The sequence below is a fragment of the Hemicordylus capensis genome, chromosome 6, assembly GCF_027244095.1.
Source record: "Hemicordylus capensis ecotype Gifberg chromosome 6, rHemCap1.1.pri, whole genome shotgun sequence".
NCBI lineage: Eukaryota > Metazoa > Chordata > Lepidosauria > Squamata > Cordylidae > Hemicordylus > Hemicordylus capensis.
This window is the reverse complement of record NC_069662.1, coordinates 96,384,207-96,401,085: the sequence shown is the minus strand read 5'-3', so window position 1 is coordinate 96,401,085 and position 16,879 is coordinate 96,384,207. Positions and strand designations below refer to the sequence as shown.

Genomic DNA, 16,879 nt, shown 5'->3' with positions numbered 1-16,879 from the left:
GCCCCTGCCCATGGTAGCTTCCCAGGTTGGTACTCTTTTTTTATGCAGTCCCCCAGGGCCAAAGCAGTAGTAATGGTTGTTGCAGTAGGAGCACTTGGCTCTTTACCAAGCCACTGTAGGATATTATTATTATTTTACATTTATATCACGCTCTTCCTCCAAGGAGCCCAGAGTGGTGTACTACATACTTGAGTTTCTCTTTCACAACAACCCTGTGAAGTAGGTTAGGCTGAGAGAGAAGTGACTGGCCCAGAATCACCCAGCTAGTTTCATGGCTGAATGGGGATTTGAACTCGGACTCCCCGGTCCTAGTCCACCACTACACCACGCTGGCTCTGGATATGAAACAGCGCTGAGCATATCTTGCTGAATCTGCTGTGCTGAGAGATCTTTCTGTTTTGGAGTTGGATGTCATCAGTAGGCTCCCCCAGTTCTCTGTAAAGATAAGCTTTTCAGTGTTGCCATAACAGATGCGCTGTGGTGTGCTAGTGAAATGCTCCCCTAAGGGCGGGGAAATCTAAATTCGAAGCACGCAGCGAGAAAGGGAGATCGCGAGAGATCTTCCCCCTGACGTCCAGTTTTTGTGTGTGTGAGTAACATTTTATTTATGTAAGAAGCATTTTTTAAAGGCGGAAACGCTCAAATATGACACATACATCCCGTCCTTCCTATGCCGTGCTCTATTCCAGCCAAAGCTACACCACTGACACTGGACTGGAGGCAGGTAATTTAATAAGCCCTCCTCCTCCTCCTTTTTCTCAGGTAGCTCCTCCTCCTCCTCCCCTTCCCTCTCCCGCCCTCCCTTCCAAGCTGCTCGCGTCGGTTAGAAGTCACGCGCATTTGCCCCTGCCGTTGGGTTTCCAATCCGCAGGGCCCTTCCTGCTGTCACGTGCCAGGGATGACACCGCCTACCTCTCTCCGTCTCCCCTCTTCGCTCGGTGGGTGGCGCGCGAGCGCAGGTCTTGCACCTGGCTGGTTGGTCGGCCTTTGAAGTGGCTCCTTCGTTACCGGGACAACGGTCGGCCCGCGGTGTCGCTATTGCCTTTGACAATGGTGAGGCTCGCCCAACGGTCACACCTGGGTCGTTGAACCGGCCGCCTCCCCTCACGCGCAGGAGGCGGGGCGTTAAGGGGAGGGGGAGATACAAAAGGAGTCCCTGTGAGCTGGCAGCCCCCATTTCCCGGTCGGTTTCCTCCGTTCCCGGGATAATAAAATATTGTGAGCAGGGTGGGGTTTATGCGTTTGTGGGGTTGAGGGTGATGATGGGGCTAGCTGGGAATGGAGAAGACAACCGACTGGGCGCCGCGCGGAGATGGAGACTTTCGGGGTGGGCATTGGAAGTGCGGTTTGGAAGCGGTACACATCTGAAGGGGGGCTACCTACGTGTTGGGGTAGTTTGGTGCATGGGAAAGAAAACTGGGCGTGCCCATAGGATGTGTGTAGAGGATAATAGGTTTATAGGATGCATGCCAAGATGGAGAGGACGTAAGTGGGAGTTAGGTAGGTGTTTGCTGTGTATGAAAATAGAGCTGTAACTGACTGATCAGGGAGGCAAGATGTGAGGTAAGGAAATCGAGACTTTAGTATACACATGTGAATGGGAATTTGGTAGGAGCTGCCTGCGGGCATTATTACTCATCAGCCTGTTCTCATGCCCCAGGGGCAGGGCTACACAACTTTGGCCCTCCAGCATTGGACTACATCTCCTATCATCCTCAGATTCAGTGGCCAGCAGTCAGGAATGGTGGGAGTTGTAGGCCAACATCTGCAAGAGAGTTGAAGTTGTGCAGCTCTCCCCCCAGGGGAAGGAAAGAAAAGCTAAACTCACATGAGGGGCGGAGGTGAGCCCCTTCTTTACCTCAAACACATCCCACAAAAGGTATCAGAACAGACATTGCAAGATGTGTCTCATATTTATTTATTTTTTAATTTAACAAATTTATCTACCACCCGAAACGCATGTCTCTAGGCAGTTTACAATTTAAAAATACCATTAAAGCAAAATTTAAAACATAGACTTTTCTAACACCACCTTGAACTTAGTAAAGTTTACATCTGAGATAGTAGTAATAACATATGATGCAGCACAAATAATGAACAGTAGCATCAAATCAGCTATGTTCAAAAGGCTGTGCAAGTATTGTGCATTCAAACCACCGGTGTAGGATATTGAAAACATCAATTTTTAGCATATGTGGAAATAATTCTAATTTGTGTAACTGCTAGCATTCAATACTAATGCCCTGCCTGCTGCAAAAGTAGTAATGATTCATCTGTCTGACAAAGCACAAAAGTCCCCATTGCTATTTACTTGCATTGAAGCATTCAGGCAAACTGCATAGCAGTATTTGATTCCATTAATGCCTTAAGTTCATATAGTTAAGTAAAATTATCACTCCCAGAATTAATTTTGGAGTTTTTAACAGCTTCATTCTACTGTGTTTCCTGTTGTCTCCTTTCAGTAAACTTGCTATTTTGCAAAAATGGCCCAAAGGCCACATACTTTCTGTGAGAGAGAAAGACAGACAATCTTTGTGCTGAAATTTCCTGTTTATTCAGTAATCCTGCTTTTATGGGAAGGTTAATGAAAAGGGTGGGTTAATGGATAGGATGGGTATTGTTTTGGAGCAGCAAATATTACTGTTATAAATATTTATCATATTTATGAGATATGCATCCCCAGGTGGTGTACTTATTTTAAAGAATTATAAAGATAAAATGATTAAATGATTAAAACAATTTTGTGATATAAAACAGACCATTTGAAATTAATTAATTAATTAATTAAAAGCTTGAGAAAACAGGCTTGTCTTAAGGTCTTTTTAAAAACAGCCAGCGATAGAGAAGTTCTGATTTTGGCAGGGAGTGCATACCAGAGTCCTGGGGCAATTGCATAGATGGCCCAGACCCAAGTAGCCACCAAATGAGATAGTGGTAGTCATAAGCAGACCTCCCCAGATTATCTTAATAGGCAGGAGGATTTATGACAAAGAATGCACTCTCTTAAATACCCTGGGCCCAAGCCGTTAAGGGCATTATAGGTAATAACCAGCACTTTGTATTTCGCTCAGAAACCTAGCAGCAGCCAGTGTAGTTCTTTTAAGATCAGTTTTATATGGTCTCTTTGGGTTATCCCAGAGAGCAGTCTGGCTGCCATGTTCTGTACCAGTTGTAGCTTCCATACTACGTATAAAGAAAGCCCCATGTAGAGTGCAGTAGTTGAGCCTGGAGGAAACCAGCATATGTACCACTGTTTTAAAGTCATTTACCTCCAGAAATGGGTATGGCTGACATATCCGCCAAAGCTGATAAAAAGTGTCCCTGGCCACTGCCTCAGCCTGAGAAATGAGAAAGTGAGAGTTTCAGATCCAGGAGCACTCCCAAGCTATGTACTTGTTCTTTCTGGGGGAGTGTAACCCCTTCCAGAACAGGCAGAGCTAAACCATCTCTTGAGTTCTGACCACCAACCTCATTTCAGTCAGAAATATACAAGCTCTGGACAAGATCTTAAAGAGCTGAGCAACCCCAAACTCAGCTGCCAGTAACTTTAGGAAGATACTGAAGATACTAAAACTCCATCTTGTTTGGATTCAATTCCAGTTTACTATCCCTCATCCAGCCCATTACTTCCTCTAGGCAGGCATTTAGAGAAGTAATGCCATTACCTGATGAAGTTGATATAGAGAAATAGATTTGGGTATCATCAGCATATTGATAAAACTCTGCACCAAATCTCCTGATGAAATCTCCTAGCAGTTTCATGTAGATATTCTAGCACTGGAGACAGTATGGAGCCTTGTGGAACTCCATACATTAACTTTTGCTTTATATATGACAATTAAAATAACAACAAACTACTGCAATTTAATTAATATATTTTAAATGTACATTTTGTGTTTTTCTTGCCTGGTTATAAGGTAGCTTTGCATATTACATTATCAAGTGCATGCATTAAAAAATATGGATTCAGCACTGGATTCTACCTTACAAGGGGAGACTTATGTGAGGTGTTTGTCAGAGAGAATGCTTGAGAGACAAAGCCCACAGAACTTGCAGAATGAGCATTCATGAATGAGTGTTCTTCATGTTCATGTGCCACCATGAAACTCCATTTTCCCGACTTTGCCTCTTTGTTCCTTACCATAGTTCTAACAATTAAGAATACTGCTTCCATAACCCACCACCCCATAGTGCCTCATCCACCGGAAATTTTCCTTGGTTTTCCCTTCCAACCCAACCTCTCTCCCTTTTCTGTGTGTCCTGTGAGTCTCTCCTTTGCATGTTTAAACAGGTATTTGGAGTGTGTATAGAGGGGCAATTCAGATGAACAGGTCCCCTTTGTGAGATAAAGGGATGTGCAGATAGTTCATCAGGAAGTGCACCGACATTGGGTGTGCTCTCGGCATGACCCCATTTTCTAACTGCATATGTTACTGTTTTGACAGTATCATCTATTGTGGTCTATAGATAATTGTTTTATATAGCAAAGGGCTAAACTACACATTTTGCAGGAGATTCACAACTTCATATTTTTAATAAAAGGCAGCAGGGGGCGGTTCTTCCAATTTGTTGATAGCAGTGAGTGGGGCTACTTAACCTTTTTCACTGTGCTATTTTCCCAGTTTGAATTGCACCCTAAGCTGCGTCCCATACAGATCAAACAGCAGCGTGGTGATGTCTTATGCTTTTGTAACAAGTTTGTTTCTGAAGAAGCCCAATCGAAACTGTTCTAGGGGTCAAACTTGATGTAACATTGACAGCAATAATACTTGGCATTTGTTTAGTGTTTTATGAGTGTGCAAAGCATTTCGCACGTATTATGTTTAGGTCATACACTAGCTGAATAATGTATAGAGCAGGGTCATTGGAGGGTCTAATGCTAACGTCAGAAGGGGTGCACAAGTGTGGGGAGTGGAACCTTCTTTCCTTTCTCACTTTACCTTCTTGCAGTCCATTGCCAGGTCTTTATTTCTCTGTATTGGGTATGGGAGAAAAGTGTTGGCGCAGTGGGTAGTGTTCAAGCAGTGTTATGGAATTTCTGCTTTAATTGGACAGACATGTGAACCAACAAATGTGGCTGCTACCATCTATTTCAGTGTATACATGTAACAGCTTAGACAGTTTGGACATTTTAAACCACGTACGTGTCTCCCTGCTCCCCTATGTATTATACCAGAAATTAGACAGACTGAGGAGAAAAATGCATGATGTCACTGTTTGTGAGTGGGGAAGACAGGAGAGAGAGTTCAGGTTCCCTCATATGTACACCCTTCTGTTAAAATCAGGCACATTTGACCCACATAGATATTTTAATTGTAAACCGCCCTGAGCCATGTTGGAAGGGCGGTATACAAATCAAATAAATAATAATAATAATATTTATGTCCTGGATAGAGCTGTGGGTTTTCTGAAAAGAAAAAAAAAGAATTAGAAAATTTTCCCATGCAAATTTACCTTCATTTGCATTTTTTCTAAAAAAAAAAATCACTATACAAATTTTCCTGATGCCCTAAATATATTATGATCTGCCATGTTGTTTGACCTTTGTATACAGTAAAAAAAACCCCTCCACCTTATTAATTTCCCCTCACTATAGCTCAAAAGATTTTCAAGCAGCCAAGAAGAAATTTTAGAAATGGAATAATTTTCCACCCGATATCTCTGGTTCTAAATTTTTCAAAGCCTCATAATAATCTGATTTGTATATGCTGAATGAAAAAATACATATTTCTTATAAGAGGTGAAAGGTCTTAAAACTATGGTCTTGTTAGAACCTGACCATGCATGATCTAAAACTGAAAAGCCACAGGAACCTAGAGCAGTCACTAGATTAAGTTACTTAATCATGACTAAGCACCATTGGAAATAAATAAGACAAGTTAGTCATAACTAAATTAAATCCCATTACTTTCAGTGGGACTCAGTCATGACTAGCTTAGTCTGGATCCTGTTCCATAAGTGTACTTAAGATGTTGGAGCAGAATTCTATGTTCTGAAGCACATTCTTTTTACATCATTCACCAGTTACTTAAATAACTGCTTGGAAAACAAGGGTTACTTTCTTTTTAAAACAAAGTATCTTGTTCATCTTAACTAACATATGTATTGTAGCACAAGCTTTCATTGCACAGCTAATAGTTTTCCATGCAACACTGGTTATAACTGCTTTTTCTTGCTATCATTCACTTTATGTTTAAGATGTAAATCTCATCCTGTAATGCTAAAGTGCTTATGCACAAGCATATCCCAAGCACTTTTTTTTCATGTCTGTGATCCATCTGTATTCCCTGGGGATATGGAGTCAGTCTGAGGGTAAATATTGCAGATTCCCCCCCCAATGTTACTTCTTTGCTTGTGAAACTGATAATGCTCCAAGCAGTATGCTTTTAAAAGCCCCAACTTAAAAAAAACAAAAAAACATTTTTAAATATCTGGAAATTCATATGGTGAAACACTCCTATCTGTATACAGTTGTAGTAATTGTAAAGACAATTATTTTAAAGTTGTCTTTCAGTGCCATATAACTGCCATTAATCTGAAAAAATGTGCATAGTTTGAATTATCATTGGAGGAGATGCATGAATAAAGGAGATGATAGAACAGTAAAGAAATTTGGGAGTACCTTCCTTATTACTCTAGGCCTCAGGGGCATACCAAGGTTGGAGTGGGCCCAGAGATGAGATTTTAAAATGGGCCCCTCACTGCCTTCCTCTCCTTCGCCTGGCCTAAAGGTTTTTGGAGGCCCCCTCCCCCACTCCGCTGACAAGTTAAGCATCATCTCTTTCTCTCTCTCTGTGCCTCTCTCTGTGACACATATAGTGTTTTTAACATGTGAGTTCTTGAGGGCACAAACAGCAACTGAACTCACAAGAAAGTAAGAATATAAAAACAAATATATTCATGCAAATATGCATTAGCAGAAACATTTCAACACACAACTTAACATACTTCCATCCCACATATTTCCCCCTCCTGCACCCCTTCTGGCTCTAAAGGATCCATTATTTAACAACTGAATTTGTAAAGATGTGCAAGACTCTCTGTGCATATATACATTAGTAGAAACATTCCAGGGGGTGTAAGGCTTCACCTCCACTGAACCACAGGTCTAAAAGAATCTCTGCCTTCTGCCCCTTTCTCTCCACAACATCTCCAACTGGCAGGAAGTGCTATGGGGACAAGAAGGAAGCAGCCCAACATCAGCCTGGCTGTTCTTTATACAAAATGTACAAATAATAAAGAAAAACTGGTCACCTCTTAAACTACTCTAGCCACATACAGCTACGGTCATGGTTTTCCCCATATCACTTTTGAAGTTCCGACTGAACTTATATGCTGTTCCAACTTCTTATAGCCTACATCTCAACTATGACAGAGGGAGGTGTGGCAGTGAACATTTAGAAGTCAAAATAATTAATCTCTTTTACAGCACTCACATACACACATATACACATTATTATTATTATTATTATTATTATTATTATTATTATTACATTTGTACACCGCCCCAAACTTTCATCTCTGGGCAGTTAACAATAGTATATAACAAGTTAAAATATATACAAAAACTTAAAACAATTTAACAATTTAAAATCAACCACGAATTAAAACCTTAAAAATTTAAAGAACAGAAAAAGCTTGGGTGAAGAGGTGGGTTTTCAAATGCTTTATTAAAATTGTCAGAGATGGGGAGGATTGTATCTCAGTAGGGAGTGCATTCCAAAGTCTTGGGGCAGCAACCAAGAAAGCCCGTCCCCATGTGGCCGCCAGCCAAGCTGGCGGCAACTGGAGACGGACCTCTCCGGACGACCTCAGTGGGCGGTGGGGATCATAATGAAGAAGACGTTCTCTTGGATACCCAGGGCCTAAGCCATTTAGGGCTTTATAAATTATGACAAGCACTTTGTATTTTGCCCAGAAACCTTTTGGCAGCCAGTGTAACTCTATCAACAAAGGAGTGATGTGGTCTCTCTGAGATGACCCAAAGACCAACCTGGCCGCCGCGTTCTGTACCAACTGAAGCTTCTGGACTATGTACAAAGGCAGCCCCACATAGAGTGCATTGCAGAAGTCAAGTCTGGAGGTTACCAACATATGTACCACTGTTTTGGGGTCATTCATCTCAAGAAGGGATGCAGCTGGCGTATCAGCCGAAGCTGATAAAAAGCACCCCTGGCCACCGCCTCAACCTGAGAAACTAGGGAGAGGTGTGGATCCAGAAGTACTCCCAGACTGCGAATCTGTTCCTTTTGGGGAAGTGTGACCCCATCTAGAACAAGGAGATAAAAATCATCTCTAGAGTTCTGACCCTGCACAATAAGTACCTTCATCTTATCTGGATTTAGTCTCAGTTTATTCTCCCTTATCCAGCCCATTACTGCTTCCAGGCAGGCATTTAGGAAGGTTATGCCATCTCCCAATGATGTTGACATGGAGAAGCAGATCTGGGTGTCATCAGCATACTGATAAAACCCCACACCAAATCCCCTGATGATCTCTCCCAGCGGTTTCATGTAGTTGTTAAAGAGAATTGGAGATAGTATGTAGCCCTGAGGGATGCCATATATAAGCTCAGATTTCGAAGAGCAACAGTCTCCAATCAACACCATCTGGAATCTGTCTGAGAGGTAGGTGCGGAACCACTGTAAAACAGTGCCCCCAACACCCTCAGACATTCCAGAAGGATACTATGGTCGATAGTATTGAAAGCTGCCGAGAGATCCAAAAGGACCAACAGAGTCACACTTCCTCTGTCAATTGCCAATTGGAGATCATCCATCAGGCTGACCACGGCAGTCTCCACCCCATAGCCTGCCCGAAAACCAGTTTGAAATGGGTCTAGATAATCAATTTCCTCCAAGACCGCCTGGAGCTGAGAGGCTACCACCTTCTCAGTTACCTTGCCAAGCCATGGGAGGTTGGAAACAGGCCTATAGTAGCTCGACTCTGAGGAGTCTAATGCAGGCTTCTTAAGAAGAGGTCTAATAATTGCCTCCTTAAGACAAGGAGGCATCCTGCCCTCCCTCAGAGAAGCATTTATGATTTCCACCAGGCTGTTTACAACAGCCTCCCTGCTAGATCGAACAAGCCATGTTGGACAAGGGTCAAGAGAACAAGTGGTAGGCCTCACCGCTCCGAGCAGCTTGTCCACATCCTCAGGAGTCACAAACTGAAACTGATCCAGTAGAACCACATAAGAGGAGTTGTCGGACACCTCCAATTCAGACATCGAATTAATTGTGGAGTCTCCATCAAAGTCAGCCCGAATCCAAGATATTTTATCTGCAAAAAACTCTTTAAACACATCGCAGCGTGTAACTGATGGCTCCAAATTCTGATTCGGGGCGGTGGTGGTGGGGAGATACTAATCCCCTCACAACCCTGAACAACTCCGCTGGACGTGAACTCGCAGATGCAATACGGGCAGAAAAGCACCGCTTCTTTGCCGCACGTATTGCCTGAGCATAGATCTTTAAATGTGCTCTGTGTCATAACCTGTCGGATTCGAGTCGAGTCTTTCTCCACTTGCGCTCCAGTCGCCTACCTTGCCGCTTCTGCCCCCATAGATCTTCTGTGTACCAAGGGGCCTGTTTTGAAGCGGGTCGGAGGGGATGCTTAGGAGCAATTGTGTCTACTGCCCTGGTGAGCATGTTATTCCAGTTTTGCACCAGGGCATCAACACGATCACCAGCAGAACCAACATTAAATCCCTCCAAGGCTTCTTGGAATCCTATTGGAACCAATATCCTCTTTGGGCGGAACATTCTAATAGGCCCCTCGGCCCTGCAGAGATGGAAAGTGGTTGTAAGCCTAACCTTAACCAGATGGTGGTCTGTCCATGACAATGGGGAAATCACGGGAGTCCCCACCCACGGAACACCACAGAACAGAACACAGAACACTATGGAGGGATATATATAGTAAGAGGCTCCCTTTGCTTCTGAAAACCTCCAGGTACATTTCACTATAGTAAAATTAAATAAAATGTTTTTCAGCAGATTCAGATAGATATCTGAGCAGTAACTTATTCAATCTTCAAATAAGTAACAGGCATGTGCCTGAAACGTTTCAGAGGCCATTATAAAGGCCTCCGAAATGTTTCGGCACTGGGGGGCGGTTTCAGCACCAGCGGGAATAGTATTTTAAGGGCGGGGGAGGGTGTACTCACTCCTCCTGCCGCATTTCCCCCACCAGCGCTCTTGTTATTTTTAAGCCCCTCGGGGCGGCAGCGTTCCTCCCTGCTGCCCTGTTTCCCCCATTGGCCAGAAGTGGTTGGAAGTAGCGAGCGCACGTGCACGCAACTGGTGCACGCATGCTTGCTACTTCCAGCCAATGGGGGAAACGGGATGGCAGGGAGGAATGCTGCTGCCCTGAGGGGCTTAAAAATAACAGAGTGCCGGTGGGGGAAATGCGGCCGGAGGGGTGAGTACACACTCCCCCGCCCTTAAAGTACTACTCCCGCCGCCGCCGAAGATATTCGTGCACATCCCTAATAAGTAATGCTAAGGATGGGGCAGGGTGGGAAGAGTACAAGCAGACAGGAATTCAGGGAGGTGATCAGCGGCTGTGGTTGTGGAAGAAAGGGGGGCAACAAAGAGGGTGGGGACAACAGAGAAAAAGCATAAGGGGGGGCAAAAGAAAAAGGGGAAAGAACAAATAAAGGGGGCAACAAAGAGAAAGATGGAATGCACAAAGTAAGAGGGCAAGGAAGGGACTAACAGTGTGTGTGGAGGGGGGAAGCAGGTATTCTGATGTGTTTAAGAGGGGGGAGCAGCAGTCAGCAGATGTTTGTAGCTGTGTGCTCCCCAGTGTTTTGAGCTTTCTGTCCTGCCTGCTAAGAAGGGTGGAAAAAGAAGCACATCTATGTATTGGGGAGCGGGAGGGAACTGCCCTGAGCCATTTTTGGAAGGGCAGTATAGAAATTGAATAAATAAATTAAATAAATAAGTCCCTTGATGGAGGGAAGACAAAGAATAAGGAAAGGATTAGTTTCTGCTTCAGTATCCTGGGGACTGGGAGGGAGGATTTAATTTTTCCGACCCTCTCCATGCTCCTCTGACTGAATGATGTGAGGGACGAGGAAGAGCTATTTCTTCTCAGTCACAAAGACAAGGAAGCTCCAGTCCAGAATGTGGGAATCCCAGCACCACTCCTTGCTTGTCTCCTTCATTCAAGTTCTTTGCTGGAACAAGCAACAATAGGAGGAGGAACAGAGCGGCTGGCCCACCGACAGGGAGCAGTGAGTCCCTACCCCAGCAGTCGTTGGGAAGCAGCTGAGGCAGCTACTGTGGAGCTGCTACTTTTTGTCTCCGGTCTTCTCGTTCTTTTTTTTTAAATTACAATTTCTGGCAATGCAAACAGGCGGCTTCTGACCAACCCTCCCAAGCCCAGACCGGAAGAGAGAGGGCAGGGCACACATGTGCGACTGGTCTTGTTGCAAGGGAAAGCCCCTGCCCCCTTGCCACACCAAGGGCAGCAGCGGCAAGCCATTGTGCGGCCTGCCCAGGTTGGCTGCAACTTGGGAAGGCAGCAGCGGTGAGGGTGTACATATGCCCTGCCGTGCTGCACCATGGGGGGGGACTGGCCTCTTGGGGGGACCTTTGAGGCAACTGGGCCAGGAGACAACTGTCTCCCCCTGCCTAATTTAGCATACGCCCTTGCTAGGCCTCTTCAGACATTAACAAGTTGTTCTAGTAAGAACTAATCTGCCTACCTTCCTCTCACTATCTCTACAACTGGTCTAAATTTGCTCCATATCAGTTAGGCAGTTCACAAGTTAGTCCAATTGCACCTCAAACATTCATGTGTCTGCCATCTTGAACTGGGGTAGATGACATCATCACAAAACACGCCGTTGAGGTGTCCCTGTGTAGTGGGTGTTACCCACTGCAACTATACCAAATTTGGTTCAAATCAGTTAGGCAGTCTACAGGTTAGCCCAACTGCACCTCAAGCATTTATGCATCCACCATCTTGGATCAGGGTGGATGACATCATCACAAACCTACGCCATTGAGGTGTCCTTGCAGCTGTAGCAAATTTGGTTCAAATCGATTAGGCGGTTTAGCCCATTTGCACCTCAAAACGTTTATGTGTCTGCCATCTTGAATTGGGGTTGATGACAACATCACAAACTATGCTGTTGTGGTTTCCCTGTGTGTCCCTACAACTGTACCTGATTTGGTTTATATTGGTCCTGGCATTTCGAAGTTGACGGGGCAGAAACACACACACAGAATGCTAGTTGACCTCATAAGTCTACTGGAAAGTAGACTGAAAAAGAACATAGATGTTTTATTCAAGTACAGTGTCTTGAGAGTGTGCCCTGAAGCGTTGATATGCTCAGAAACCCCACCCGCCTGCTATCTGCTCTAACCATGGGTAGATTGTCTCAGTGATCAGAAAGCTGGGGCTTTAAAAAAATTATTTTAACATCTGAAGGGGGCTTCTCTGTCTGGAGCAATATCTTATTTCTCTGTTTTGGGATGCAAACTGTCAGTGCAGTGTATTGCCATTGTTGCTATCTTGTATAAGCTATTACGATCTGTTGCCACATCTCCCAATCATAGTCTCCTGATGGATGGCCTACCTTTTTGTTGAAATTTGCATTGTCTGTAGCATTGTCATAGCAACAATACTATGGTGGTGATGACACTATGCCACCACATGCTTTTGGGGAGATGTGAAGCTGAGCAAATGTAGGTCCCTCTGTTGTCTAGTTCCTGTGTTTCCAGCAGCATCCTGCTTTAGTCAAAGAAGAGGGTTCCAGTGCCATGCTTCTTTGTAGGCTCTTTTGGACTTGAAAAAGGCTTTCAAACAATATTATGTGTAGAGCTAAAATTCCCTCATCTGACAGGTATGGTAGCAGTTTGGTCTGCTTGGTGGAGAATCATAGTATCAGTGCTTGCAGGATTTGTTTGGAGTTTTCAAAACAAATGTGAAAGAATAAGGGATTATGCTTATGGGTGGCTGTGTATGATTTGGTACTTCATCCTGTTTTGGTGTCTGGCTTGTTGTTGATTGCAACTCCTTCAGTGTCCTCGCTATGCTCTTCAAAATAGGTGTCATCATCATCCCCACCATCAATATTAACTGTTGACATTTTGCAATCGAGACAGAGAGTGGCTCCTGCCCTGGCTGTGACTGGTGAGGTGCAGCCGAGGAATGGACAGGGCATGTGTCCTCTGGTGGATGACAGTCCTGTGAGAAGACAACACTGGGCTCAAAACTCGGCAAGATGTTTTGGGAACAGGAGCTAAGTCTAAAGAAGTTTAAAAAGAGGAAGCATTCCTCAGTCCCGTCATTTACCACTGCCGACATCAACAGTGAAGGGAACTTCGATATTGACTGAGGCGACATAAGTTGCAGCATTGATTCAGGCTTCAGTGCCAGCATTAACATCTGCCTTGACTTCAACCTCGACTTTGACATTGATTCCTATTAGACTTTCTTTATACTTGGTAATTAACTCATCATTGCAGCTGCCACTACTCATGGCTGATCCACTGTCTGAGGAGTGGAGTACTGAAGACTCTGGTTTCTCCCAGTCAAGAGTCAAATGTGACTGGGTTATATTCCAACTTCCTTCATCTTGGCAAGGGCAGTTTTGGCAGCACCTCATGAGTACATCCCCACTCAGCTTACTGGAATTACTATTATTACTGACTTTCGGGGGGAACAGTATGGGAATCAGTGCTATCCTTCTGGGAATCCATCATTCTTGCCTTACAGACATTGGGAAACTCCTGTTAGATCAGTGTGTGTGTGTTCTTATCACCCTGTATGTGACTGTCATAGCAAACCTTACTTGCCTGCTTCCTTTACAGGAGACTCCTGCTGCAAGAAGAGGTATTGATACTCATGCTACTATTCTCAACACTGACTTTTGGCATGGAAAGAGCAATCCCCACATCGACCTGTGCTTCAGTATTCTAGAAGAGGAGAGCAGCTTCCCACTACTGTTTCAAGGCCACTGCTATAGAGCATCTTTCCTTACCTGAAGATGTTGAGCTGGAAGATCTTATGACAGTGCATTTGATGTTGACTGTAACTGTCTCTGCACTGCAGACAATTACATCCCTTTTGGTGCCTACTGTAGTGACTTCAGCATTGCTTCCATTGTCTTGGATTCCAGTGTTGGGTCCACAATGTTTGTCTGCAAAAGAGAGTGAAGATCAATGGGCTTCGGTTTTGGTATTGGAGAATTTTTATTACTCTGAAGATGACTCTACCTACACTAATAACCTTCAGAGCCATTGGGAGATAATGCAGTGTGGCTTAGGAAGTTATCATCTTCCTCAGAAGACTTAGAAAACCACAGTCTTCATAACCTGGACACAACAAAGACTCCTGATCTACTCATTAAAAAACCTCCATACAAACTGAGGACCCTGTGTTTAAATTTGTGCATACCTTTTCCTCTTCTTGCTCTGTAGCTTTCCCTGTGCTGCCATATTTGGTTTAAACAGCCAAGCAAATTCGCATTAAGCCTCCTTCTGTTTTCAAATCTACCTCTGGGAGATTTGAAAATATGTATAGCCTGCAGGTGGAGGAGTGTACTTTTACCTCGTCCTTACCTCTATAGTGCTCGGCCATATTTGATAGTGCATACTTATAGTGCTCGGCCATACCAGTTGCAGACCCTCAGCACCGGTGGACAAGTAGAGTCATAAACTGGACTCTCTGGGAAAGAGATTTTAATTCCACTTCATCTCTTTCTATCTGTATTGCCAACTTTATGTAATATATGTCAAAATTCTAACATTCCCTTTGGGAGCAGTTACGAGGACACCTTTACTTCTGTCTGGAAGATTTAAAGAAGTATTTTCTGACTTTGTGCTAAGTCAGAGGATCTGGCGAACAACTGATTCGGAATATGAACCATTCACTGGACTGTGAATCTAAGAATCTGGTGTGGACAGTGGTGTTGAGTTGTCATGCCTGGTTCTGTTCTTCCTCATTACCAGACATCAGAGAAAGGATTGAGGATCTCCTTTTCAATGGCAATGGTCTGGTTAGCGCCTAAACTGACAAGATGTTGGAGAAGCTAAAAAGTCAAAATTTACAGTACTCAACAATTCAACTCAATTCAGATTGTAAATGTAGTAAATTGCTTCACTTCTTCCTTCTTTATTTTGAATACAGTGCAGAGATGTTTCCAGTCTTCTGCATCTTACATTTTATCCAGCACTCTTCCTGTGTTATGAAATAGCCTGTGAATAATGTCAAAAGACAGATAGTTATGCCAGCTAACAGGCATGTGGCCACACTGTGCACTTCCAGGGCCTCCAGAGACTCACTCCTGCTTCCCCCCACACCTTTGGGGAGCACTGGAGTTGCTCATCCACCCACACTCTCTCCACACTGGGTGCATTGCCCTTTTGCCCGCTGCACTGGGTACTTCGTTCATGCACCATTGGAGTTTGGTTGGGTGAGCAGAGAAAGAACACATTTGCCCCTATCCCAACGGTGCGTGGATGAAGCGCTGAGTGCAGCAAACAGATGAGCGCAGCATGCCTGTCTTGCTACTAGTGACCATGCCCCTTGCATATATTGTCATATGTAGGGGTGTGGCCATCACCACAGGGGCGGGGCCACCAATCAAAATCTTCACAGCTGCCGGCGAGCTCCCTACACCCCGTCAGCTTATATTGATGGAGCTAAGTTGATGAGTTGGACACTAGCTAAAAAATCAAACCAAGAGCTAACTTACCTTCATTAAAAATTGTTTTGAATTTTGTATGCAGAACATATTTTGTCACACTGCATATTTTAATGTATTTAATATATGCAGTGCATGCTGTATATGTATATAGCTCTCTCACATGCATGCACATACCAGTTGTTCAGTTGGCTGTGAAGGCTGGATTCCTGAACAGCCCCAGTGTATCTAGAGCTACTTGTAGTTGGAAGAAGGGCTGTTAAAGCTAGCCAGGAACAATACAAGGGGAGACGAACAGAAAGCTGTTTGGAGTGAATTCAAGATTAAGAACTTTGAGAGCAGTTAGCACCTGGATAGCAGACTAATCAGGTACACAGGTTACTTGGTCATAGTATTCTCCACTATGGTGAGCTGTATTGTATTTCTATTTAAATTAACAGTAATCATCTCTAAACTTCCATTTATACATTGTTTTATCCTTTGTCCTCCTTTTTTTTTTTTTTTTGGCAATGTGCACTTGGCTACCCTAGCTATCATAGGTAGGTTCTATGGTAGATTGTGCAATTTTAAGTAGGAGCAGATTTATTTATTTATTCATTCAGTTTCTATACCATCCTTCCAAAAATGGCTCAGGGTGGTTTACACATAAAAATAATAAATAAATGAGATGGATCCCTGTCCCCAAAGGGCTCACAATCTAAAAAGAAACATTAGATAGACACCAGCAACAGTCACTGGAGGTACTATGCTGGGGGGTGGATAGGACCAGTTATGCTCCCCCTAAATAAAGAGAATCACCACGTTTAAAGGTGCCTCTTTGCCAAGTTAGCAGGGGTTAATGAGCCCTGTTCTTGCTTTAAATGAGCTTTAGATGAGCCCTGTTCTTGCTTTAAAATCCCCGCAGTGGCATGGGCAGTTCAGAATCAACCACATTGAGTGTTGTACAACATGTCTGCCAAGAACAATAACACGTTTCAAGGACAGCCTAGGCAACTCAGACTTCTGCATTTACAAATGTGAACAATATATGTAACACTTGAGATTATTTTGTTTAATAAACTAAAAGTGTTGTTTTGTTGGTGTGCATGTGATTTACTACTTAACATTTTTACTGTTGGTAATGTTAGGAACATTAATATTGCTGCATCTGTTACTTGACACAGGTAATGAGTAAAGATATCATTTACATATCAGTTACATAAAAACCTTGGTAATGTG

The 16,879-nt window shown here is 43.8% G+C and overlaps 1 protein-coding gene and 1 long non-coding RNA gene across 4 annotated transcripts in view; both read left to right on the top strand.

Moving 5' to 3' along the window:
- The first annotated feature begins 804 nt into the window (after positions 1-804).
- The window catches only part of FBXL2 (F-box and leucine rich repeat protein 2), a 104,305-nt gene continuing 88,230 nt past the window's right edge, over positions 805-16,879 (top strand). The window contains exon 1 of one of the 3 annotated variants that reach the window (XM_053262514.1): positions 805-1,053. In XM_053262514.1, the coding sequence (XP_053118489.1) occupies positions 1,051-1,053 (3 nt within the window). In that variant the 5' untranslated portion in view covers positions 805-1,050. Of the gene's footprint in view, positions 1,054-1,262; positions 1,328-16,879 lie in introns of those variants that run through there. The other 2 variants (XM_053262515.1, XM_053262511.1) reach the window with 2 other exon arrangements.
- On the top strand, positions 1,336-16,735 carry LOC128330145 (uncharacterized). Its single transcript, XR_008309981.1, has 2 exons — positions 1,336-1,563; positions 13,827-16,735. It is a non-coding gene; the product is annotated as an uncharacterized LOC128330145 (long non-coding RNA).